The 26,878-nt window shown below is 40.7% G+C and overlaps 1 protein-coding gene across 1 annotated transcript in view; it reads left to right on the forward strand.

Annotated features, from left to right (window-relative positions):
- The window catches only part of LOC148372974 (thrombospondin type-1 domain-containing protein 7A-like), a 339,221-nt gene that overhangs the window by 238,882 nt on the left and 73,461 nt on the right, over nucleotides 1-26,878 (forward strand). The window contains exons 13-14 of the mRNA XM_088327730.1: nucleotides 2,115-2,309; nucleotides 5,692-5,958. Of these exons, the coding sequence (XP_088183856.1) occupies nucleotides 2,115-2,309; nucleotides 5,692-5,958 (462 nt within the window). The remainder of the gene's footprint in view (nucleotides 1-2,114; nucleotides 2,310-5,691; nucleotides 5,959-26,878) is intronic.

The raw sequence follows: 26,878 nt of genomic DNA on the forward strand, positions 1-26,878 counted from the left end.
CAAAACACAGCAACTGCGCTCCCTGTGAGCTTCGATGTTTTCCACCAGCACTCGTTGGTCTTATTTGGTAGTGAGTTCACATTTACCATGATTACGGATGGTACCGAAGACTTATAACGCCGCTAGCCGCTTAGCTAGCTCCGGCTCTTCCTCCACCATAGGCCCCCTCATCACGTCGGCACGAGAATTCTTCAGGGCAGGGAGTTGATTCCTCGAATAAACGCATTTTTGTGCGCTAAAACATGTCCATAGGATAGAAAGTCATCCAAAGTGTAGTTGTCAAACGGGAAGAAAAACACCGAAGATAGGAGCAGAAAATAAAACAATAAATCACAAAAAGTGAGAGATAACAGGGCAGCTGCTGGAAAAGGCAGCCGCTCGTGGCGGCGCCGCTTTTTAGTCAACATAGTGCAAAAAAAATAGTCAACATTGTGCAAAAAACATAGACATGAGTACCATTTTAGGTTCGTATGAGGTAGTGTGTTTGCAAGAGTTTTCAGTTTTTAGTGCGGTGTGTGTTTAGGGTGGTAATGGCTCTGGCGAAGAGGATCTTTGGGTCTGTTTGTTTTTGTTTTGTGTGACCTGTTGTGCTTGCCGGAAGGAAGCAGGTCAAAAAGGTGGTGGCCGGGTTGAGAAAAGTCCTTGATGATGTTTTCTGCTCTGCTGAGGTAGCGAGAGCAGGCAATGTGCTCCAGACTGGGTAGAGAGCAACCGACGATTTTCTGGGCTGTTTTGATGACCCTCTGGAGCGTTTTCCTATCTGCTGCTGTGCACCCAGCATACCACACCGTAATGCAATATGTTAGAATGCTATCCACTGTGGCTTTGTAAAAGGACACTTGCAGCTGCTGTTTTACATGATTTTTCCTGAGCACTCTCAGGAAATGTAGTCGCTGCTGGGCCTTCCCTACCCTTGCTCTGGTGTTTGTTCACCGTAATTTAAGATTGCCACTACTTTGTTTGCTACATTTTAAATACTGGGCTTTCAATATGGCTTTTTTTTCGTGGTGGCACTGAGGAAAAGGGCGAGCTGCTCTTTTCCACAATGCATGCGCTCTAAATCAATACACCACAGTTGCGTCTGGAAACATTCATGACGCCTTTCGAGAGAAACTTCTTGATGTTTTTCCACATTTTTCCATAGATAACAGAAGCAAAACGTGAGTTTTACAGTACTTGATTGAATATGTCCAACGTACTCATGAATTTTCTACTTTATCACCCAAAAATCAAGTCCTTATGGTATACATCCAAATTAAACATAAATTAAATAAAAATGCTACACTTCTCTTTTCGAATGAACTTCTTAGGGTTACATTGTTCATTTATCTTAAACCTTTTGTAATTTTATTTATATAATGAATAAAGACCAGCTCGTGGCTTTGGGGGTAGGCCGCCTGCTTGGAGCTTGGCATTAGGGGTTGGATTTGGGGGTTTGGTCACCTCATGACTCCCAGCGAGATGTTGCAACACATAAATTGGGTTGAGCAAGGGGGCTGGGAACCCCCTCCTCTGTAGCAATCTCCCAGAAAGAGTCCAAAATGTGAATGTGTTCTTGACTCCTCGTCTTGTAAATTGTTCCAAAGTTTGACTCCGCACACAGACACACACATACTTTTCCTGGCTGTTCTCACCTTTAGGATTTTGAATTTACTACAGCCCCTAAAGTTATCACTTCCCTCTTTCCGAGTGAATAATTTTGGGATGTTTCCTGGCACTGTGTTTTTGTTGACCTTAAATAGCAGTTGTCAAGTGAAAAATGTTACTAAATCAACCAATTTGAATAATTGGGACTGCAGGAATAAAATATTTGTATGATCCCGATATCCTACCCTGTGTATGGTTCTCATTGCACGTTTTTGGAGGATAAAAAGGGGCTGGAGTGAACTTTTGTAATTATTGCCCCAGACTTCTGCACAATATGTTAAGTACGGCAGAACTAGAGACCAATGTAATAAATACAATGCATTATGGTTAAAACGGAATTTGGCTTTATTCATTATTGAAATGTTTTTAGATACCTTTGTTTGTGACTGATGTTGTTGTTGGGGAAGATCTCTGTGATCGTAACCCGAATGTCCTGCCGGGCTTCTCCTTTGACTCGTTTCTCGTAGCCGTGTCGTGTCGGCAACTGGACGGGACGCAAGTGGACGTGAGCGAGTGTTTGCAGCTGGCCCGCAGTATGCCCGCCCTCACCCAGCGCTGCCAGCTGCCCTGCCAGGATGACTGCCAGCTCACCAACTGGTCCAAGTTTTCGTCCTGCTCGGCCGACTGCGTGGGGGTCCGTACCCGCAAGAGGACCTTGATTGGTAAGCTGACCACTTTGAGGTAAAAGTGACCGTCTCAGTGCTATCAAACGGTGGACCCTCTGCCTACTAGATGAATTGGTTCCTGGTTTTTCTAGAATTTCTCATATCTAGAACAATTTTAGCCCATAGGAAATTACTGAAGACCAATTAATTTAACTCAAGTCATGTTTAAGTCTCAAAGGGCTGCACAGACCACAGATTATTGCAAACCACAGGCAAACCACAGACTACTATGACCCCTGATCTAAAACCTACATGAGGGCAAATAATACACATATTATCAACATAAAATATAGGTTATTCATATGCTATAGAATATAAGTGTGTTCTAAACTTAAATTTAAACCTTTCCACTGAGGTTGCAGGTTGAATCTCAGGGGGAAGAGCATTCCACAGCAGCGGGGCCCGGATGGAGAACGCTCTCGAACGGATCTCTTCTTGGCTCTTGGGATCACTTATAGACCAGCGTTTTCAGAGCAAAGGCTCCGGACCGGAACATAGGGGAAATTAAATCTGAAAGACAGAGGGAGCCAGTCCATGTATGATTTTGTATACTGCGAAAAGAACCTTAAAATCACATCTTAAGCTAACAGGGAACCACAGCAGGTTAGCTAAAATCGGAGTAATGTGATCAAACTTTTTTGTCTTAGTTAAAAGCCTCGCTGCAGATTTTTGTACTTTTTTAATCCATTCCTAGCCTCCCAAAGTCATCCCAGTTAACACAAAGTAGATATGAAACACATCTTTCTAAAACTAGAAAAAGCATTGCAATAGTAATTTCACATAAAAACACAGCAATAACAAAAACAAGATGATATTAATGAACAAAATGACTTATTTTGATGATCAATTTTTATTTTGAAAACTTGCCATGGATGAAGTCAGCAGTTATTTACTCTGAGTCTTAAATTCGTATGGGTTCTCTAAATGATACACCAGAAGAGACCTTACTTTAAAGTCCGCACTGGCATTGGCACACAATTCTAAGGTTAGACGATGTTTCATAGAGTGTGTCCCGGAAGAAACTAAATATGAATAAAATGATGACTCACAACACGTGGTAAGCTTTCTCTCCTGGTTTTGATCTCTTTGATCTCCGGCAAAACTAACATAAAATGCGACAGAAACAAAATGAAAATCAATCCAAACAGCTTGCCAACATCATTTTTGCCGTTCCATGTATTCCGTTACTCCCCAAGCCTGCACAAAATGTAGTCATTTTATTCATATTTAGTTTCTTTTGTCTTTTATTAGCATATTTGGTATTGGAGTCATCCAAAAGTAATTGATAGTAATCCAGTTAAAGTACCCCTACCCAACCCTGGTCCCGACAGTTTTTTATCCTCAATGGTGATGAATATCCTGCGTGCTCTTCTACAGAAATTAGTGAAGTGCTGCATAAACTGTGGCTTTGGTATATGCACTCGCTGTTCCCAGTACCGAAGCATAGTGTGTATGCCAGTCCATCTTGAGCAATGGTCTCTTTATTGGTAGCGTCTGGAAATTCTAGATTATCTCCCGTGTGTGAGGCAAGATTTTTGTGCGAAAAACATCTCTTATCTTGAATGTCTTGTAACTAATGAAGCTCCTGGTGTGTCTAAAACTGGATCCCTGTAAAGCACCCGAGACAGGAATAATAACGCAACCAAGCTTTAGCTTGAAGTTAGTCTATTCCAGAAATATTTTCAAATGGATAACAGCATTAATGGCTATGGAAAAGAGTTCCTGAAGACCTTCGCCACCTACAAACATGTTTACTTTTTCGTTAGTGAAGACGGTCAAGCATTATGAATACTCAGGGTCAGTGTTCCCTCTAAGCAATTGCGCACTGCTCGCACATTCTCAGCGCACAAGAAAATCTAGCCAGCGCACAAAAATCAGGGCTCAAAATTACTAATTAAGAAGCGACTTAAGTCAAAGTTACAGTACATGAAGGTAAAAATATACGGGTTCCCCTGACGTTGTGTCCTAAATGCGGTATTTTGAAGTCGAGTCGAAGTAGAACGAAGTTGAGTAAAGTTAGTAGAGTTTGTCAAGAACCGGCTTCTTCGGCTCGGCTCTTTTGGGTCCTAAACGGCTCTTCAGGTTGTTTTTGCTTCTTTAATCCCAACATGACCAGATATTATGTAAAATTATGCACAAAATGTCTTAAAAGAATGGGGGAATAGAACAAAAAAGAAAAAAATACCAAAATGAAAAAGTAGTGAAAAGCTGAGAAAAAAGAAACAAAACGAAGAGAAAAGAAGAAGGTCTCATCTCATCTCATTAGCTACACCGCTTATCCTCAGTAGGGTCGCGGGGGTGCTGGAGCCCATCCCAGCAATCATTGGGCAGTGGGCAGGGGACACCCTGAACTGGTTGCCAGCCAATCGCAGGGCACACGGGGACAGACAACTCACTCGCTCATTCACACCTAGGGACAATTTGGACCGGCCAATTCACCTGAAATGCATGTTTTTGGAACGTGGGAGGAAACCGGAGTGCCCGGAGGAAACCCACGCAAGCACGGGGAGAACATACAAACTCCGCACAGGAAGTCTGGAGCTGGATTTGAACCCACGCAGGAGGTTCCCAAGACATGAACTGTGCCGCACATGCGCTAACCACTGCGCTGCCGTGCTGCAAAGAAGAAGGTAAGATTTAGAAAAAAGCCAGAAAAAAAGAAAATAAAGAAATGTAGGAAAAAAGTAAAAAGAGAACAAAAAGAAAAAAGTAACCGCTCGGAAAATATTTTTTTTAAAGGAATTCAAAAAAAAAAGTAGAAAAAAAACACGGAAAAAATAAGAAAAAGTGTGTGTTGCATTCAAATAATTTCCAATTATATCAAGTGAATCGTGTTGCCAACATTGTACTTCCACTAAAAAATGTGATTAAGTACAGTTCTGTATCTTACAACCGACTAAATAAGCCCCCAAAAATGTTAATATTATGCGACAAAATATATCAGGAAATAAAAAGAAATGGATATCTTGTGAAAGAATTGTTTGTAGGCCGTACATCCTTTGCAATAGTACATGAGTCAATTAGTTCAAAAGAGAAAAATAATTTTGCATTGCCGGAAACTCCGCAAAATGTAACTTGATGTCAAGTTTTGGACATGTTTGATCATTAATTATCTTGCCACACATGGGATTGCTGTTGCTCACTGTTGTTTCAAGCATTGCTCACCGACTTTGTGTGAACGCTCAGACCCGTAAAGAAAATTACAGGGAACATTGCTCAGGGTGTAACAACTCATTTCTTCAGATGAAGAGGAACAAAAAGATTTATGAATGCATAAGTGTCCTCTGTTGACGGTGCGATTGCACAGCTGAGTCCCGAAAATTATTTTCATCCATTCTAAATCATTTTCCATTTTCAAACAAGTCCTTCCCTCTCACAGGAAGAAGCAAGAAGAAGGACAAATGCAAGAACACGCAGATGTACCCCCTGAGCGAGACGCAGTACTGCCCATGCGACAAGTACAACGCCCAGCCGGTGGGCAACTGGTCTGACTGCATCCTGCCCGAAGGAGAGCGAGTTGAGAGCATCGTGGGCCTCAGGGTGACTGGGGACATCAAGGAATGCGGGCAGGGCTACCGCTATCAGGCCATGGTCTGCTACGACCAGGACGGACGCCTGGTGGAGACGGCTAGGTGCAACAGTCACGGTAGGACCATACTCGACCATAATCCGTTCCAGAACCCTGTTCGAAAAGCGATTTGTTCGAACACCGAAATCATTTTTCCCATTACAAATAATGTAAATCGTTTTAATCCGTTCCAACACCCTGAATGTTTACCTTTGTTTACCTTTAAGACACAAATTACATAAATGTAACCCAGGCTAATTGTACGTTCGCGATACGAACGTGTAAAAATAAAAAAAGGATAAAGAAAAGAATTATGAATAGGATTTTTTACCTTTGTGGTGGTCAGCAGAAGGCGCAGATGGACGGTGAGAGGGATGGAGGAGGAAGGAAAATTATTGTTTGGAAGGACAGTCCCCTTCCATAAAAATTTCGGGGTGCTCTTCTGTCTGAGGGGTGCTCACAGGTTCACATCTCTTTGCTACGCATGACTTGGCTACAGGATGTTCTTTTCTCTTAAAATATCTATCCAATGACACTTGCTTCTGCCTTCTTTTTAGCACTTTTCGGAAGTGGTTCATGACAGTGTCGTTGAAGTCATTGATGACTCTGGTGGCTGCAGCTTCATCGGGGTGGTGGAGTTCGACGAAATTCTGTAACTCGGCCCATTTGCTACACATTTGTTTCATCTCGGACGTCCCCTAGTGTATTGGAGGTGCAATTGCACCTGAGAAAATTAAAAGGAGTAAAAAAATGTGACGTGAAACATCCACCCCGGCGTTCGAACTCCGATTTTTGTTTGAACAACGAAGCAAGAATTTCTCGAATTTTTTGGTTCCGTCTCCGATTTGTTCGAACAGAGTCGTTCGAAAACCGAGGTTCTACTGTACAATATTATGTGTGTTTGAGACTTACAGATACAGGACCCAATTGCGTAGCATTTACCACAAGTTTTATTGAAGGATAGACGAAGGGCTGCGCCCATTATCAGGTGTTCGCCGGACGCGGGGGGCAAGTCGCTCTCGTACTCGGATTGTGACCGGAACACGGAAGTGGATCTTCTGTAGCGAACGATGGCGGCTTATATACAGGGTATTATTGAACGAAATAACTGCACTTTTCCCTTGTCAATCTGAAATCCATTAGTTCCATTTTTTCCAAGATTTTCGCATCTTAGCACCGGTGCTGTCACAATAACTGGAGGTCGGTGAAGGGCTTATCAGAACCCAAGGATTTTTTTTTGTTTGACAATTTAGCAAGCTTCCGTTTTTGTCCCGCTCCGTCGGCGTCCTTCCCGTCCGATTTGTCAGCTCTCGTCTGGGACGAGAAGGACTTCAAGCAGAAAATTTTGAAGAAAATTGCCATCAAAGAGAACGTGGTAGACATTCAAATTATATGAATGCGAGAAAAAAACGAAAAAACAAAGACGTTTCTAAGATTGTTGAATTGATGGTAATTCTTTACTACGATTTCACCGACGTTGTTTTTTTTTTGTTGTACTTGACGTTTTTATATCTTGTCACCTGGAGCTAAGATGCCCAGAGCTAGCCCAAGGCATAAACGAGCTCAGTGGCAACCACTAGGGGGCCCTCAAGAGTAGTAGTAGTTTTTGGTTGCGAACATTTTCCCCAGGCTATACATTTTGTACTAAGTACAAAAATACAAGAAAAATACTACACAATAACTGCAAAACTAAATATTAAATATAGTGCTTAAAACAGGGGCCTCATATATTATTTTGCTTTCCTTCTGAAAATAAAAGTACAGTATATAATTACTACAAAAATACTACTACAGTAATTCCATATTACAAAATACTACTACAGAATTATTTACTCCAAAAATACTACAAAAACATAACTACAGTAATATTACAAAAATACTAAAGAAATATGACAAAAAAGTACGATGAAAATTCAACAAAAATACTATTAAAATACTGCTTTGGAAATCCATCAATTATACTTCTACTGAAATACCAAAAAAAAACGTAAATACATAAAACGATAATATAAAAACTACTAAATAAATATTACGACAAAAATACTACAAGAGGTTTACAACAGAAATACTGCAAAGTACACCTAAAGCGATACTACAAAAATGCTCCTATGGAAATATCACAAGAATACTACAAAAATAAAACTACAGTACTACAAAAATACTACAGATATATAACAAACATTCTTATATGGAAATACTACGAAATACAACAGATAGTTGAAAATACTACAGTAATACTACAAAAATAATCATAAAACTACTGTAATAGTACAAAAACACTATGAAAGTACTACAGATATACAACAAAAAATCTACTTGCAAAATACAGCAAAAGTACTACTTGAATACTGAAAAAGTAATACTATGGAAATACTACATAAAATTACTTCATAAATACTACAAAAATACTACAAAAATAAAACTACAGTACTACAAAAATACTACAGATATATAACAAACATTCTTATATGGAAATACTACGAAATACAACAGATAGTTGAAAATACTACAGTAATACTACAAAAATAATCATAAAACTACTGTAATAGTACAAAACACTATGAAAGTACTACAGATATACAACAAAAAATCTACTTGCAAAATACAGCAAAAGTACTACTTGAATACTGAAAAAGTAATACTATGGAAATACTACATAAAATTACTTCATAAATACTACAAAAATACTACAAAAATAAAACTACAGTACTACAAAAATACTACAGATATATAACAAACATTCTTATATGGAAATACTACGAAATACAACAGATAGTTGAAAATACTACAGTAATACTACAAAAATAATCATAAAACTACTGTAATAGTACAAAAACACAACGAAAGTACTACAGATATACAACAAAAAATCTACTTGCAAAATACAGCAAAAGTAGTACTTGAATACTGAAAAAGTAATACTATGGAAATACTACATAAAATTACTTCATAAATACTACAAAAATACTACAAAAATAAAACTACAGTACTACAAAAATACTACAGATATATAACAAACATTCTTATATGGAAATACTACGAAATACAACAGATAGTTGAAAATACTACAGTAATACTACAAAAATAATCATAAAACTACTGTAATAGTACAAAAACACAACGAAAGTACTACAGATATACAACAAAAAAATCTACTTGCAAAATACAGCAAAAGTACTACTTGAATACTGAAAAAGTACTACTATGGAAATACTACATAAAATTACTTCATAAATACTACAAAAATACTACAAAAATAAAACTACAGTACTACAAAAATACTACAGATATATAACAAACATTCTTATATGGAAATACTACGAAATACAACAGATAGTTGAAAATACTACAGTAATACTACAAAAATAATCATAAAACTACTGTAATAGTACAAAAACACAACGAAAGTACTACAGATATACAACAAAAAAATCAACTTGCAAAATACAGCAAAAGTACTACTTGAATACTGAAAAAGTAATACTATGGAAATACTACATAAAATTACTTCATAAATACTACAAAAATACTACAAAAATAAAACTACAGTACTACAAAAATACTACAGATATATAACAAACATTCTTATATGGAAATACTACGAAATACAACAGATAGTTGAAAATACTACAGTAATACTACAAAAATAATCATAAAACTACTGTAATAGTACAAAAACACTACGAAAGTACTACAGATATACAACAAAAAAATCAACTTGCAAAATACAGCAAACGTACTACATGAATACTGAAAAAGTACTACTATGGAAATACTGCATAAAATTACTTCATAAATACTACAAAAATAAAACTACAATAACCCTACAAAAAAACTACAAAACTTCAATGTAAATATGACTTCAGAAATACTAAAAAAAGAAAAATCCTCAAGTAAAAGTTTCAGGTGCCATTCAGGAGTCCATACTGTCACAAATTGCTTAAAACACTTAGATTTCACTTTAAAGTTCACAAAAATGTTATTAGATTTTTCTATAACAAAAAATATTTTCATATTAATATATAAAATAGTCTCATTGTTTATTTAGGAATTAATTATGAATCGAAAACGTCTCATTAAAGGTGCTGTCCAGAACAGGTCTTCAAATACTTATTTGCAGCGATATCACACAAATAAATCGTTAGCAAATCGTGCATTGTGATTTCTGGATTTTTCTTTTTAGTTTATCTCCCTCACAGTGGTCATGCACCTACGATGAAAATTTGTGATTATATGTGAATTATATTGTTGTTTTTTTCAACTAATGCTGCTAAATGGTATTGCTACAATGCACTATTCTTTTTCGTTTCATTGTTTTTTGCCTATTTGTCCTGATAGTCTTTGATTATTTTTCTCTTCAAAGACACATTTTTTACCGTGGAGTGTCATGTCTAATCTCATTCAATGTTTCACAACGTGGATATTGAAGACAATAAAGACTCTTCTATTCTATTCTATTCTATTCTCTCATCTCATTAGCTACACCGCTTATCCTCAGTAGGGTCGCGGGGGTGCTGGAGCCCATCCCAGCCATCTCCGGGCAGTGGGCAGGGGACACCCTGAACTGGTTGCCAGCCAATCGCAGGGCACAAAGGGACAGACCGCTCGCTCACTCAGTCACACCTAGGGACAATTTGGACCGGCCAATTCACCTGAAATGCATGTTTTTGGAATGTGGGAGGAAACCGGAGTGCCCGGAGGAAACCCATGCAAGCACGGGGAGAACAAACAAACTCCGCACAGGAAGTCTGGAGCTGGATTTGAACCCACGCAGGAGGTTCCCAAGACATGAACTGTGCCGCACATGCGCTAACCACTGCGCTGCCATGCTGCCCTCTATTCTATTCTATTCTATTCTATTCTATTATTTTTTGGGTTTGGGTTGGCCCTCTCTTACTTTCACCATTTTCATGCTACACTAACACTTAAGTAATGACAATTTAGAAACGTATCTCATGTCTTTGATGTTTACAAAACGTACCTCCAGTTTTACAACAGCTCATTTGCCAACAATATGATGGAATGAACTTATATCTTGCCTCTCTGTTGTCTTGTGTCTTTGATCTTTGCTAAACTTTTGTAGTTTTCCAAACACTCTTGTAAAGAATCAGATATGTTAATCTCCTGCTTATCTGCTTCAGTGTTACCCTTGTTGGATGAGACATTTCCATGACTTTGTGGGATCGCTTTGTCATGTGTCTTTGATATTTACATAACATATGCAGTGCTCCAAAGACTTTCATATACAGATAAGAAGTTGGATTGGGTTCCTTTCCAATGTCAGGGGTGCTTTGGTTGGATGAGATTTCTCCATGACTTTGTGGGATCGCTTTGTCATGTGTCTTTGATATTTACATAACATCTGCATTTGCCAAACACTTTTATTTACAGATAAGAAGTTGGATTGATCTCTTTTTGCAATGTCAGTGGTGCTTTTGTTGGATGGGATTTCTCCATGACTTTGTGGGATCGCTTAGTATTGTGTCTTTGATGTTTACAAAACGGACTTTTCTCACAGATAAGATGTTGAATTGATTGCTTAATGCTTTGCTGTCAACGTTACTTGTGTTGGATGAGACAGTTCCATGACTTTTGGAGGATTCCTTGGTCTCGTGTCTTTGATGTTTACAAATAGACGTGCAATTTTTCAAAGACTTGTTTTCATGAACTAACCTCTTCATTCTCTGTTGTCAGTGTTTTTTTGTTGTTGGATGTGACCTTTCCATGACTCAGTGTGATTGCTTTCTCTTGTGTCTTTGAGGTTTTCAAAACATATTTGCGGTTTTCAGAAGACTCATTTGTCTCGTATACGATGTTGAAGTGTTCTCTTCCTTCACATATGTCAGAAGTTGCTTTTGTTGGACATGATATTAAAGGAGTGCTTTGCCTCGTGTCTTTGATATTTACATAACAAATGCAGTTTTCCAAAGACTTTTATATACAGATAAGAAGTTGGATTGATCTCTTTTTGCAATGTCAGTGGTGCTTTTGTTGGATGAGACATTTCCATGACTTTGTGGGATCGCTTTTTCATGTGTCTTTGATATTTACATAACATATGCAGTTTGCCAAACACTTTTATTTACAGATAAGAAGTTCGATTGATCTCTTTTTGCAATGTCAGTGGTGCTTTTGTTGGATGGGATTTCTCCATGACTTTGTGGGATCGCTTAGTCTTGTGTCTTTGATGTTTACAAAACTGACTTTTCTCACAGATAAGATGTTGAATTGATTTCTTAATGCTTTGCTGTCAACGTTACTTGTGACAGTTCCATGACTTTTGGAAGATTTCTTTGTCTCGTGTCTTTGATGTTTACAAAATAGACGTGCCATTTTTCAAAGACTTGTTTTCATGAACTAACCTCTTCATTCTCTGTTGTCAGTGTTTTTTTTGGTTGTTGGATGTGACCTTTCCATGACTCAGTGTGATTGCTTTCTCTCGTGTCTTTGAGGTTTTCGAAACATATATGCGGTTTTCAGAAGACTCATTTGTCACGTATAAGATGTTGAATTGATCTCTTCCTTCACATATGTCAGAAGTTGCTTTTGTTAGACATGAGATTGAAGGAGTGCTTTGCCTCGTGTCTTTGATATTTACATAACATATGCAGTTTTCCAAAGACTTTTATATACAGATAAGAAGTTGGATTTGTCTCTTTTTGCAATGTCAGTGGTGCTTTTGTTGGATGGGATTTCTCCATGACTTTGTGGGATTGCTTAGTCTTGTGTCTTTGATGTTTACAAAACTGACTTTTCTCACAGATAAGATGTTGAAGTGATTTCTTAATGCTTTGCTGTCAACGTTACTTGTGTTGGATGTGACAGTTCCATGACTTTTGGAGGATTCCTTTGTCTCGTGTCTTTGATGTTTACAAAATAGACGTGCAATTTTTCAAAGACTTGTTTTCATGAACTAACCTCTTCATTCTCTGTTGTCAGTGTTTTTTTTGTTGTTGGATGCGACCTTTCCATGACTCAGTGTGATTGCTTTCTCTCGTGTCTTTGAGGTTTTCAAAACATATATGCGGTTTTCAGAAGACTCATTTGTCACGTATAAGATGTTGAATTGATCTCTTCCTTCACATATGTCAGAAGTTGCTTTTGTTAGACATGAGATTGAAGGAGTGCTTTGTCTCGTGTCTTTGATATTTTCAAAATATACGCGCAATTTTCTTACAAAAAACATATCGAATTGATTTCTTACTCCTTCGATCTTCATTGTTAGAGTTGCCTTGTTAGACGTGGCATTTCCACATTGTTGACGTGACGCCTGCAGTCCTGCTGCCAATCATCGGCCGTTGATACTTTTATCTTAGGTTCTATAGCTTTGCCAAGGAAAGGAAAAAGAAAAACACAAAAACGTGTTGGAGAAGGGTTCAATTTTACTCTACAAAGAAAAATCGACAAAAATTTTAGACCGATTTGATAAACACTTTGAGAAGAAGAATCCGGTTTTGTTTTGTGGGGGGGCAATCATTTCGCTAGGCACGGGGAAATGAAAACAACACCAGATTTCATATTCAATATTATCTGTCGATAATATTATGGTAACGTTTACTGACTTCAGTCAAGTCGTTTTTACACAATTGTAACGTTTTGGAGGTGATGGACCCATGCGGGGGAAGCAGGAACTTGGAGGAGGGGTGCCCTAAAAGAGAATCACATTCAACAACAAGAGGGAGAAAGAAGTGAAAAATAAACATTCACAAAACAATGAAATATCCAAAGAAAACTGACAAAAAAAGTCTAAAACAGAAACAGAAACAGAAACTGACACTGACGCAGAGAGCAAAATAACAAATAAAACCCGAAACAAAAACAAAAAATGATGGTGGAATGAAAATGACAATGACCTGACCCTGTGTAATGATCAAAATGTCCGGTTAAAGGGGTTCTGGATAATTGAGCAAGGGGGGTCCATCCATCCATCCATCCATTAGCTGCGCCGCTTATCCTCAGTAGGGCCGCGGGGGTGCTGGAGCCCATCCCAGCTATCTCCGGGCAGTGGGCAGGGGACACCCTGAACTGGTTGCCAGCCAGTCACAGGGCACACAGGGACGGACAATTCCCTCCCTCATTCACACCTAGGGACAATTTGGACCGGCCAATTCACCTGACATGCATGTTTTTGGAATGTGGGAGGAAACCCACGCAAGCACAGGAGAACATGCAAACTCCTCACAGGAAGGTTGGTAACTGGATTTGAACCCATGACCTCAGAACTGTGCCGCACACGCATTAACCACTGCGCCGCCGTGCTGCCCAGCAAGGGGGGTGATAACTTGAAATACTTGTGTCCAGTTCAAACCCGGGTTGGGGCCCTCCGGTGATGAAAGGCCCTAACATTGTTATCGTTAATAATTCAAACGATTCAACTATGGTTATCACAAAAACATGAAACAGGAGCCGGTATTTCGTATTGTTTTTCCAGTTTCTTATCCTTTATAACGTAAAAACAAGCTGTTTTTTTGCTCTTTGTTGTTTTTTTTAGCAGGAACTAGAAAAGTGCGACGGCTGCAAAGCTTCATTTTTACTATTTAGCTTCCGGTTTTTTTTCCCGGGGCAGGCACAAGGTTTTCAGCACGCTGTTGTTTTTCAGGGGACCCGAGGGAGTACAGAGTGTTTTTGTTCCGCCTTCAATTAGCAAAATCGATGAGCTGATGAGAAGGCGAAATGGAGCGACTCGCTCAAAGACACGCAAGTGTGTCGTTCTCTCCTTCACAAACACTCTTGCTCTTCTCGACAATTCACTTTCAGAGGGGATTTCGTTTTTCAGGTCGAAATTTTGATTTATAGCGCATGGAATCCATTTGAAATCTCTACTTGCACACACACACTTTACACACACACACAGCCCTTCGCACGCTGCCCGCGCGATAGCATTTGCTGTGTGTTTTCTGCTGCAGAACAAAATGCACGGTGGAAATCCGTGATACAGCAAGGGAATACTGTATTTAATCACACTACCGTTTCCATTGTTATCATCAGAGTCATTGTCCAGTCGCTAGAGTTCAGATTAATCCTCGAGGAACAATGACAATTCAAAAAACACAACTTTTTACATCTTTGTTGCAATCTGGCCCTATTCTCCTCAATATGGTTCATCGTGTGATGTCGAAAAGAGGGCTTTACAGTAGGTAGAGCGCTCGTCTTGGGATCAAGAGGTCGCAGGTTCGATTCCTGGCTCCTCTGTGTTGTATGTCAAAGTGTCCTTGGGCAAGACACTGAATCCCTAATGCCCCCAATGGTAGGTAGGCACCTTGCATGGCTGACTCCCTATTGGTGTGTGAGTGTGTGTGTGTGTGTGTGTGTGTGTGTGTGAATGGGTAAGTGTGAAGCACATTGTAAAGCGCTTTGGGAGGTCTTCATTGACTTGAAAAGCGCTGTATAAATGCAGATAATTTACCATTTACCATTTATTTTTGAAGTCTATCTGCAGTGTTCCTTTTACCTGTGAAAAGTGATGGGTCCCGGGGACTCGCATGCCCAAAAATCTATGGGTCCCGACAGAGATCTATGGGTCCCCAAAATTTAGCGTTATCGAGGTTGAAATTGTAAATCGGCGACAAATATATAATATAAATCTATTTCTATTCAATTTTAATCATCACACTTAATTGGTTATACAAAGCAGTTATCACTTCAGATTTTTCAGTCCTCAAAAATAGTGTACATTACCGTGAATTCCAGACTATATTGTAATTTTTTTCTATGGGGTAAAAAAGCTCGTTAACGCCCGTAGACCTGACTCTTCTTCATTTTCCTCATGTTGAGGTTTTTGAGTTTTTCCTTGCCCTCATGTCAGTTTTAGATCAGGGGATGGTGTCTTAATAGTCTGTAGTTTGGAATAATCTGCGGTCTGTGCAGCCCTTTGAGACTCCTTGTGATAAAGGGCTATACAAATTAACTTGACTTGACTTGGCCCTCATGTAGGTTTTAGATCAGGGTATGGTTTAGTCTGTAGTTTGCAATAATCTGTGGTCTGGCAGCCCTTTGAGACACCTTGTGATAAAGGGCTATACAAACAAACATGACTTGACTGGAACAAATAAAATAACATGAAAGGATCAGAGCAATTTAAAACCTGGTACAGTGGAACCTCGGTTCTCGACCATAATCCGTTCCAGAACCCTGTTCGAAAACCGATTTGTTCAATCACCGAAATCGTTTTTCCCATTAAAAGTAATGTAAAATCGTTTTAATCCGTTCCAACACCCTGAATGTTTACCATGAACGTAAACATGAAGCTAACCCAGGCTAATCGTACGTTCGCGTTAGCGTAATCTTCCGTACGAAAGATTACGCTAACATGAACGTGTAAAAATAAAAAAAATCTGGTCGTTTACACGTCATTTAGCACCCGGGTCCCCACAAAAAAGTGGCTAGCGCTTCATTGGAAAGCTAGCTCCGTTCCAACACCCTCAATGTTTTACGTAAACAAAGCTAACCCAGGCTAATCGTACGTTCGCGTTAGCGTAATCTTCCGTACGAAAGATTAAGCTAACATGAACGTGTAAAAATTAAAAAAAGGATTATGAATAGGATGGTGGACGGTGGGGAGAGAAAAATCATCAAAAGTTTTTCAACGTCTTTCAAAATTTGCGGCAGTTGCTTGCTTATAGCGCTAACTTCCTTAGCCGCATCACTCGATTTCACAGCCTCCTTATTCTTTACTATCGTACTGATAGTAGATTTAGCCATGCTGTATTCACTAGCAAGATCGGAAATTCCTACACCTCTTTCATATTTAGCTATTATGTAACAACTTGTCTTTTTTCACCTGTCCTGCTTGCACAGACCTTCTTCGGAGGCATAATTAGGGGCTAAAACACCCGTACGCCGCTGAGCATTGCACCCTAGCGTACCGGCGTTCGAACTCCGATTTTTCAACCGAACAGCGAAGCAAGAATTTCTCGAAATTTTTGGTCGAACACCGATTTGTCCGAACTGAGAGGCGTTCGAAAACCGAGGTTCCACTGTACTACATAGATAGATACTTTTTTCATCCCCGTAGGGAAATTCACACTTCCAGCAGTATGCTTGTGTTGAAAATTAAAAAAAATAAAATAAAATAAATACTCAATGTAACGTGTTGATATAGATTATTTAAATACATAAAATACACACTGTAATAAAAATAGGGTAATTTGCAAATGTGTGGGTGGGGTTTAATGTGGGTTTTTACTCCCCCGGGTGGAGTTAAAGAGCCTCATGGCGTCCACTTCCACAGCATCCATTCATTCACATATGTCTTACAGGAAATTCTCATCTCATCTCATGAGCTGCACCGCTTATCCTTATTAGGGTCGCGGGGGGGGGGCTGGAGCCCATCCCAGCCATCTCCGGGCAGTGGGCAGGGGACACCCTGAACTGGGTGCCAGCCAATCACAGGGCACACGTGGACAGACAACTCACTCGCTCAGTCACACCTAGGGTCAATTTGGACCGGCCAATTCACCTGAAATGTATGTCTTTGGAATGTGGGAAGAAACCTGAGTGCCTGGAGGAAACCCACGCAAGCACGGGGAGAACATACAAACTCCGCACAGTAAGGCCGGTAGCTGGATTTGGGGCGAAATATTTTTCGATGCCTTTTGGGGGGTTGACTTTATCCTGATCACTGGCCCGAGTATGTTGGGTAGGTGGGGGAATCCCTTAACTACTACAGTCGCAAGGGCACCATTACCTGTGGTCTGCTTTGGGTAAATACAGCCTGGTGGTGTGAAGTGGTATACAATACTGATAAGAAAAATGTCAAACTCTATGATATAATAAATAAAGTAAATCATTTAACATATAGTCAAGTCATTTTTATTTGTATAGCCCTAAATCACGAAGAGTCTCAAAGGGCTTCACAGATCATTACACTATATTACACGGACTATTTTTCAGAATATTATCTTTCAGAATATTATCATACATTCCCCTGCTCTGGAGCCGACGAAAAGAGTAGGTTATTCATATGCTATGGAGTAGAAGTGAGTTTTAAGTTTAGATTTAAACATTTCCACTGAGGTTGCAGATCGGATCTCAGGGGGAAGAGCATTCCACAGCACCGGGGCTCCAATAGAGAACGCTCTCGAACCTGCTGATTTCTTCTTGGCTCTTGGGATCACTAGTAGAACAGCATTTTCAGAGTGAAGGCTCCGGACCGGGACATAGGGGGAAATCGGATCTGAAAGATAAGAGGGAGCAAGTCTATGTATGATTCTGTATAATATTAAAAGAACCTTGAAATCACATCTAAGGCTAACTGGGAGCCAATGCAGGTTAGCCAAAATCGGTGTGATGTGATCGGACTTCTTTGTCCTAGTTAAAAGCCTCGCTGCGGCATTTTGTACCAGCTGAAAAGACTTGATTCTAGACTTCGGGAGACCAGAGAGTAGTGCATTACAGTCATCGAGACGGGAGGTAACAAACGCATGAATTATAATTTCCGCATCCGACTGAGACAGTATTAAACCGATTTTAGCAATGTTACGAAGATGGAAGAAAGCGGTTCTAGTCATTTTCTTTACATGCGTTTCAAAGAACAGATCAGGGTCAAATATGACACCTAAATTTTTAACGGAGTCACTCTGTGTGATCTGACATTTGTCAATGTTCACAGCAGTTTTTGAGAATAAGTCACGGCATTTAGATGGACCAATGACTAGCATATATAGGCCTCACCCCCTGGCCAGACTACAACTTCCAGTACCTTAAAAATTCCCGTGAAAGAAAAAAAGAGGTCTAAAAAGAGCAATTTAAAAGAGATAAACTTTGCAAACTGCTGCCAGTGAGGGATTTGAGATGTTTAGCACTTTACTAATTTACTAGCCCATCGCCGCCACCTTGAAGAGCCTTCATTTGGAAAATTCGGTATTCACTGAGCGCTCCCGATTCAGCCGTTTTCAAGCATGACGAGGAGTTCCGATTTTGCGTTTTCACTGCCAATCGTTGCCATAAAACGGGAATTGTTCTCTCTTCTTGCTCTGCCGGGTGTCTTCCTGTGCGTCCTTGAGTGGAGATAATTCGCCGCCATGCCAGAGGTTTAATATGGACTACAGGTGGCCAGCCCTGGAGAGACTGTATAAACCAGGGGTGTAAAAGTCAATTGGAAAGAGGGCCAAAACTCAAACCACACCTCCGAACAGGATAGATACTTAAAATACACTAAAACGTCCATCCAGCTATCCATTAACTGCACCGTTTATCATCAGTAGGGTCACGGGGGTACTGGAGCCCATCCCAGCTATCTTCGGGCAGTGGGCAGGGGACACCCTGAACTGGTTGCCAGCCAGTCCCAGGGCACACAGGAACTGACAACTCATTCGCTCAATCACACCTAGGGACAATTTGGACTGGCCAATTAACTTGACATGCATGTTTTGGGGAATGTGGGAGGAAACCGGAGTGCCCAGAGGAAACCCACACAGGCACGGGGAGAACATACAAACTCCACACCGGGTAGGCTGCGGTAGTTGTGTGGTTAGCGCAAAGCCCCACGGTGCAGAAGTTCAGGGTTTGAGTCCAGCTACCGCAACCTCCTCGTGTGGAGTTTGTATGTTCACCCCATACACTAAACTTCTCATCTCATCTCATTAGCTGAACCGCTTATCCTCAGTAGGGTCGCGGGGGTGCTGGAGCCCATCCCAGCAATCATCGGGCAGGGGACACCCTGAACTGGTTGCCAGCCAATCGCAGGGCACACAGGGACCGGCCAATCCACCTGAAATGCATGTCTTTGGAATGTGGGAGAAACCGGAGTGCCCGGAGGAAACCCACGCAAGCACAAGGAGAACATACAAACTCCGCACAGGAAGTCCGGTAGCTGGATTTGAACCCACGCAGGAGGTTCCCAAGACCTTAGAACTGTGCCGCACACGCTCTAACCACTGCGCCGCCGTGATACACTAAACTTGACTTTTTAAAAAGAAAAAAAAACATAAATATGAAACAGTCATCAATAGTATTTCAGGAAAAAAAAACATAAACATTTAATAAATTAAAAACAGTTGCTCTCCTTGAAAATATCTCCTGTGTAGCAAATATGCAGGGTTGGGTAGAGTTACTTTAACTGGATTACTTTCAATTACTTTTAGATTACTCCAATACCAAATATGCTAATAAAAGACAATGAATCAAATGATGACTCACAACACGTGGTAAGCTTTCTCTCCTGGCTTTGATCTCTTTGATCTCCGGCAAAACGAACATAAAATGCGACAGAAACAAAATGAAAAGAAATCCAAACAGCTTGCCAACATCATTTTTGCCGTTCCATGTGTTCTGTTCCTTTAGTAATTTTATTCATATTTAGTTTATATTGTTATAATATACTTTAATCAAGACACACACACACACTCTTGGATTTATGGACTTTTCATTTACTCATCATCTTCTGAAGAAGCTTGAATAGAACACACAACAATAATAAGAAAATAAAACAAATAGAAGTTGAGAACTTAAACTGGCACCATTTGGATGGACAACAACATTGGCTGGTTTATTACGTTACTGTATTTTGATGGAGTTTGCCATTTTACGTCACATCAATACCTAGCATCAACGAGATGTTCTGCGAAGTTCTGATTCGATGAAGATGACGGCCCAGTCTTAATGTCCTCGGCTGTGGAGCGATGAAGAATCCTGGTAGGCCTGGGACGAGGACCACAGGATGCAGGGTGTTGAAGTAGAGGTTGACTGCTGGTGGCTTAAGGCTTCTCTGAGGTTGATGGCTTTGTCCCACCGGTTTGGCTGCTAGCTTGATCAAGCCTGGCTGGTCCAGTTCCTCCTGCTAGGACATGGGTGCCAAACTCATTTTACCTCGGGGGCCACACGATAGAACAAACATTCTCTCGGGGGCTGGACTAGTAGATTAGAGAGAAAGAAAAAGAGAGAAAGAAATAAGACAAAGCGAAGGAGAGAAAAGAGAGAGGGTGGGACAATGAAAGAGAGGAAGGGAGAAAGAGAGAGAGAGAGAAGAGAGAGGGAGAGAGAATGTGAGAAACAAAAAAGGTATAAAGACAAATAGTGAGAGAGGGGGAAAGAAATAGAGAGAAAGAATGATATCCAAAGAGAAATAGAAACAGAGAAAGGGGGAAGGAGAGAAAAGAGAAGGAGAGGAGAGAATGAGAGAAGGGGAAAGCAGGAGAGAGAGAAAGAGACAAAGAGAAACAAAGAAAGAGAGACACAGAAAGTGAAAGAGAGAGAGAGAGAGAGAAAAAGGGAGGAAGAGAGAGAGAGAGAGAGAGAGAGAGAGAAAAGGGAGGAAGAGAGAGAGAGAGAGAGAGAGAGAAAAGGGAGGAAGAGAGAGAGAGAGAGAGAGAGAGAGAGAGACAAAAAAAGGGAGGGAGGAAGAGAGAGAGAGAGAGAGAGAGAGAGAGAGAGAGAGAAAGGGAGGAAGAGAGAGAGAGAGAGAGAGAGAAAAAGGGAGGAAGAGAGAGAGAGAGAGAGAGAGAGAGAGGAAATACAAGTACACCGTCTTTGTGAGAGGCACCTGGCTTTGGCAACATCAAGTGGACATATTTAGACCTGCAGCTCGTTTTTCTCTTGCGCTTCTCTGAGCGTTGTCTCGTGGGCCGGATTCAATCCCTTAGCGGGCCTGATCTGGCCCCCGGGCCGCATGTTTGACACCCCTGTGCTAGGACATTCCCCCCTGCCTTCTGGCTGGCCAAAATCAGACTGCCCTTGCGAGGTGAGGGGATGTTGTCATAATAGTCTGTAGTTTGCAAAAGTATTTGATCTGTGCAGCCCTTTGAGACTCTTTGTGATTAAGCGTTATACAAATAAACATGACTTGACTTGACTAGACGTGTACCAGCTCTTGGTTCCAGTCTCCAGGGAGGGGCGGACCCCCTGTTGTGGAGTGGTCACGGCAACCTTTGATGTGCAAATGAAGCCAACGCCCACGTCCCCAACCTCACATTCCAGCAGTATCAGTCAGATAACATATCTATGTGATTGACTTCAAACACAGTATTGACCTCACAAGTTGTTTGATCATTTTCTGACATTGCATAACGATATTCTGACCAAACGCTGAATACTCTAGAAATTCAAAATATCAAAAACAAGGAAATATGAAAAAAAGTTGTAATTGTACGCAGTGAGATAGACAACTATGGTCTAAACCAGGGGTGTCAAACTCATTTTAACAGGGGGGGCACACGATAGAACAAACATTCTGTCGGGGGCTGGACTAGTTGATTAAAGAGAAAGAAAAAAGAGATAATGAAATAAGAGAAAGAGGGAAGGAAAAGGACAGAGGGCGGGACAAAGAAAGAAAAAGAGAGAGAGAGGGAGAGAGCGTGAGAAACAAAAGATAAAAAGGTCGTGAGAGAGGGGGAAAAGAAAGGGAGAGGAAGAAAGAAATCCAAAGAGAAGAAGAAAGACAGAAGGAGAGAAAGGAGAAAAGAAAGCGCAAAGGGTATGAAGAGAGAAAGAGAAGAGAGTAAAGGAAAAAAGGAAGTTAGAGCAAAAGAGGTTAAAAGACAGAGAGAATGAGACAAAGCAACAAAGGAAGAGAAAAAGAGAGACACATAGAGTGAAAGAGACAGAGACAGAGTGGGAGAAAATGGTGGAGAGAGAGAGAGAGAGAGAGAGAGAGAGAGAGAGAGAGAGAGAGAGAGAGAGAGAGAGAGAGAGAGAGAGAGAGAGAGAGAGAGAGAGAGAGAGAGAGAGAGAGAGAGAGAGAGAGAGAAAAATACAAGTACAGTGTCTTTGTGAGAGGCACCTGGCTTTGGCAATATCATGTGGACATATTTCAACCTGCAGCTTGTTTTTCTCTTGTGCTTCTCTGAGTGTTGTCTCGCGGGCCGTATTCAATCCCTTAGGGGGCCTGATCTGGCCCGCGGGCCGCCTGTTTGACACCTGTGGTCCAAACGATATACAAATGACAGACCTGATATAGGGTAGATCTCTCTCTCTCTCTCTGTCTCTCTCTCTGTCTCTCTCTCTCTCGCTCTCTCGCTCTCTCTCTCTCTCCTTCTCTCTCTCTCTCTCTCTCTCTCTCTCTCTCTCTCTCTCTCTCTCTCTCTCTCCCCTTCTCTTTCTCTCCTCTTTCTCTTTCTCTCCTCTTTCTCTCCTTCTCTTTCTCTTTCTCTCTCGATCACGCTTTTCTCTGCAAATTGAACTAAGCTCTTCCTCTGGAATAGAAATGTAAAGGAGGAAGGAAGAGGTGACATTGGGTGCAAATAAATAAACGCAGGTTGCCAATGATACAGAAACACCAACCCCCTGCCGGGAACACATCTGCATGTTTCCAGGTACTTCCTCGTGTTCCGCTCTAATCAAACCCCCGATGGGTATCTTCACAGGAAGTCGCAATAAAAGTCTAAAAGCAAAGCGCAAAGTCAACTTTTCTTAATCGTAGAGGGGGAAAGCCCAACACACCAGAAGCGGTGAAGAGATGCGATCTCATCTCAAGACTGCCAAGGAATTTTGGTGATAAAACTCGCCACTGATAATTATGGTAAACAATAATAGAGATGAGATATGGTCATATTCGGTGCCCCTGGAAGACAGTAGGCACAGAGCAAAATTGTTCTGAATGAATTGCATAAAATGTGTAGACACCTCAACAGAGCCAAATACCAACTACCGTATTTCCCGCACTATAAGGCGCACCTAAAAGCCTTTATTTTTTTCAAAAGCTGACCATGCGCCTTATAATACAATGCGCCTTATTTATGGATCAACATTAAGTTTTCCAACTAACTTGCAGCCGCCGACTCGATTTTCCCCCGAACGCCAAGTAGTACGCGGTCGATGTTGGGATTTATTTACCGGCGTTTCATTGGCTAACCAATGTGTCAATCATCAGTTGAATCGATCACTATTGGCTAAAGTTATTCGGAGGTCAAGAGGCGGATCCTTTTTATCATTTACAGACTGCCATTGGCTCAAACGGCAAACAAAGCCTGCAATTGGCCGAAAAAGATGTGTCAATCATCAGTTGAATCGATCACTATTGGCTAAAGTTATTCGGAGGTCAAGAGGCGGATCCTTTTTATCATTTACAGACTGCCATTGGCTCAAACGGCAAACAAAGCCTGCAATTGGCCGAAAAAGATGAATGCGTATAGCATGTGGCCGATGGCATAGAGAAAGCATTTTTTTCTATTCTGTATTTGTAAATATTGTATTCTCCTGGATTTACTACCCTCACGGATATAAGAGGACATTGCCTGCACATTATTATGAACACAACAACTTCGGTGAGCTACTCCGGATTTTATATTGTCCCTGTATCTTGTTTCAGACTGAACTCGATGTTTCTGTGATAAGCGGTGCAGATAATGGATGGAATGGAGTGTCTATTTTTAAATTAAACTAAATTCCAAGTGTTTATTGTCATATGCACAGTAAAGTTGCGAGCGAAAAAGAAAATAGATACGAAGGAATGGTTATCATTTCTTGAATCCCAAGACTTTAACCTTCCGAATGATGGAACGATGCATTTGACTGACATCGTACGGACACCGCATTCGCACGTGTTCTCGACACGTATTTGCGTCTTTGCAAGCTTTGGGAATGTAAAGGGGGTAATAAGTTGGACTGAACTATCTGACTGTTTTGTCCACGTTCCCATTGTAGCGCCTTATAATCCGGTGCGTCTTATATATGTCAAAAATAGGACCAAAAACTATTTTTTTGGGGGTGCGCCCTATAACCCGCCTTATAGTGCGGAAAATACGGTACTACAAGTCTTCCGTAGTTTTCTACTCCAGTTTAAAATACATTATGAAAAATGAAAAATGTTTTCAGAAAACCAAAATTTTTCAGTTTCTTCTTCTAGATGGGGCCTTTGGTTCAAACACAAAGGCTATTTCCATCACATCTTTAGGCAAATAGTCGAAGTGTCATAATTACTAACTCTGATCACCTGGAGCAATCATGTGGGCGCCTTCTGATTGGCTGGCACTTCGCTCTTAAGCGCGCTGCGCCCAGACCTCCTCGTCAGAGTGTACATTTGTAACTCTGTGCGACTCTCCCGATTTCCCGTTCGTCAAAGAACTCTGCTTACCTGTTTCTGCCTGCCTCCGATCTGACCCGTTTCCGTCCCACGCTTCGATCTCCTCTCCAGCCCCGGTAAACTCGACCTGCCTGACTTCCGCACTCCCATTGGCCACTTGATCCGAAGCTATCTCTTCGGCTCCGCTGCTGACGTCTGACGGGCATCACGTCTCCCGCAAGCCCTGAACGCTTCCTTAAATAAAGAACTGAAACGAATGCTCTGGGGTTTCCTGGTCTGTTCTGGTCTCCTGATACGAAGTACTTTGTTAAAACTATTTTAATCATTAGATCTGTTGAACGTTACAACTATTAAACAGTTCATGTAAAACTAGTACACTAAAACTATTAAGGGTCACTACTTTGTTGTTTACAGTTGCAAGTCAAGTCATGTTTATTTGGGACACCCTTTGTCACAGGGAGTCTCAAAGGACTGCTCAGAGCACAGATTATTGCAAACTACAGACTATTATGACACCATCCCCTGATCTAGAACCTACATAAGGGTAAGGAAAAACTCAAAAACCTCAACATGAGGAAAATGAAGGGACCGCACATGAGGTAATTATCCTTCCAGGATGACCAGGCAATAACAAATAATACACAGATATTTTCAACAGGAAATATACCGTAAATTCCGGACTATAGAGCGCACCCACCACATTTTAAGAGGATAATCGCTTTTGTACTTACACAAGCCGCACCTGTATATAAGCCGCATGCGCCCACATTGAAACATGTAACACAATGACAAAATTAACCCAAAACCTGATTTAAGTCCCGCAATTTTAACTGAACAACGAGTACACAGTTCAAAAACTACAGCCGGTGAAATGAACGGAAAATTATACCGGTAGTTAAGATTTGATGCAGACCTGCAGAGTCCGGGTCCCGTTAAAAGTAATCCAAGGAAAAAAAGTGTATATTTCCAAAGTTAAGGGTGGGAAAAATATATATCCACTATTGTCTTCCGTGTGCACACACACCTTTACCGGTCCCCACTTCCTGTCATCCCCCGCGTCTGTTACGCCCCTTCTTTTTAATTGGTCAGTGCAAGACTTATCAGAATAAGTGTCCAAAATAAATACAAATAAATACATTACAAAAATATACAGTTGCAAATACATATTATACATGGTTACACATATTTACAAAGAAAGACGGTACACCGAGAGAGTTTTCAAGGCTTTAATAATAATATTATAACTTTGATCCCAAACCCTGCCTGTGAAGGGTAGCAAAACGCTACTAACAACACGCTCGCAATACAGTTAACGGGTCTGTTAAAAAAAACATGCCATACATGTAGAAATCACGGTAAACCGTTATAATCTTCCTCCCCTATAACTGTCGTCATCGAAGTTGTCATATTGACGTCGTCCCACGCGCCCTTGTTCAAAAACACGCTAGCAACACGCTCGCAAGGTAAAGTTTGCGTGCAGTAACTCTGTTTCCTTCTTTATCGGACTGTTCGATTGCGTTTAGCTTGTAAACTGCAACATGTACCTTGAACTCGAGCGCCGCTAGCGGCCGTTAGAAAAATGACAGAAATTGTCCGCATCACTGAAAAAAACGCAGGGCTTATAGTCCGAATTTTACGGTAGGTCATTCATAAACCACAGAATAGAATTGTGGTTTAAGCCTAGATTTAAACAGTTCCACTGAGGTTGCAGATCGGATCTCAGAGCATTCCACAGCACCAGGGCCCGAATAGAGAAAGCTCTGGAACCTGTGGATTTCTACTTGGCTCTTGGGATCACTAGTAGAACAGCATTTTCAGAGCAAAGGCTCTGGGCTGGAACATAGCGGAAAATAAAATCTGAAAGATATGAGGGAGCAAGTCCATGCATGATTTTGTACCAACAGAACCTTAAAATCATATTTTAAGCTTACAGGGAGCATTGTCCAAGAAGCACTTTTAACCTTAAATTGTTACCAAAAAAAATCCTTTCATTCTTTTCTTATCCATTCTAAAATGACGTTTTTCCATATTTGGCACATC

Source organism: Urocampus carinirostris, chromosome 2 (genome assembly GCF_059441175.1).
Source record: "Urocampus carinirostris isolate Australia breed hairy pipefish chromosome 2, RoL_Ucar_1.0, whole genome shotgun sequence".
NCBI lineage: Eukaryota > Metazoa > Chordata > Actinopteri > Syngnathiformes > Syngnathidae > Urocampus > Urocampus carinirostris.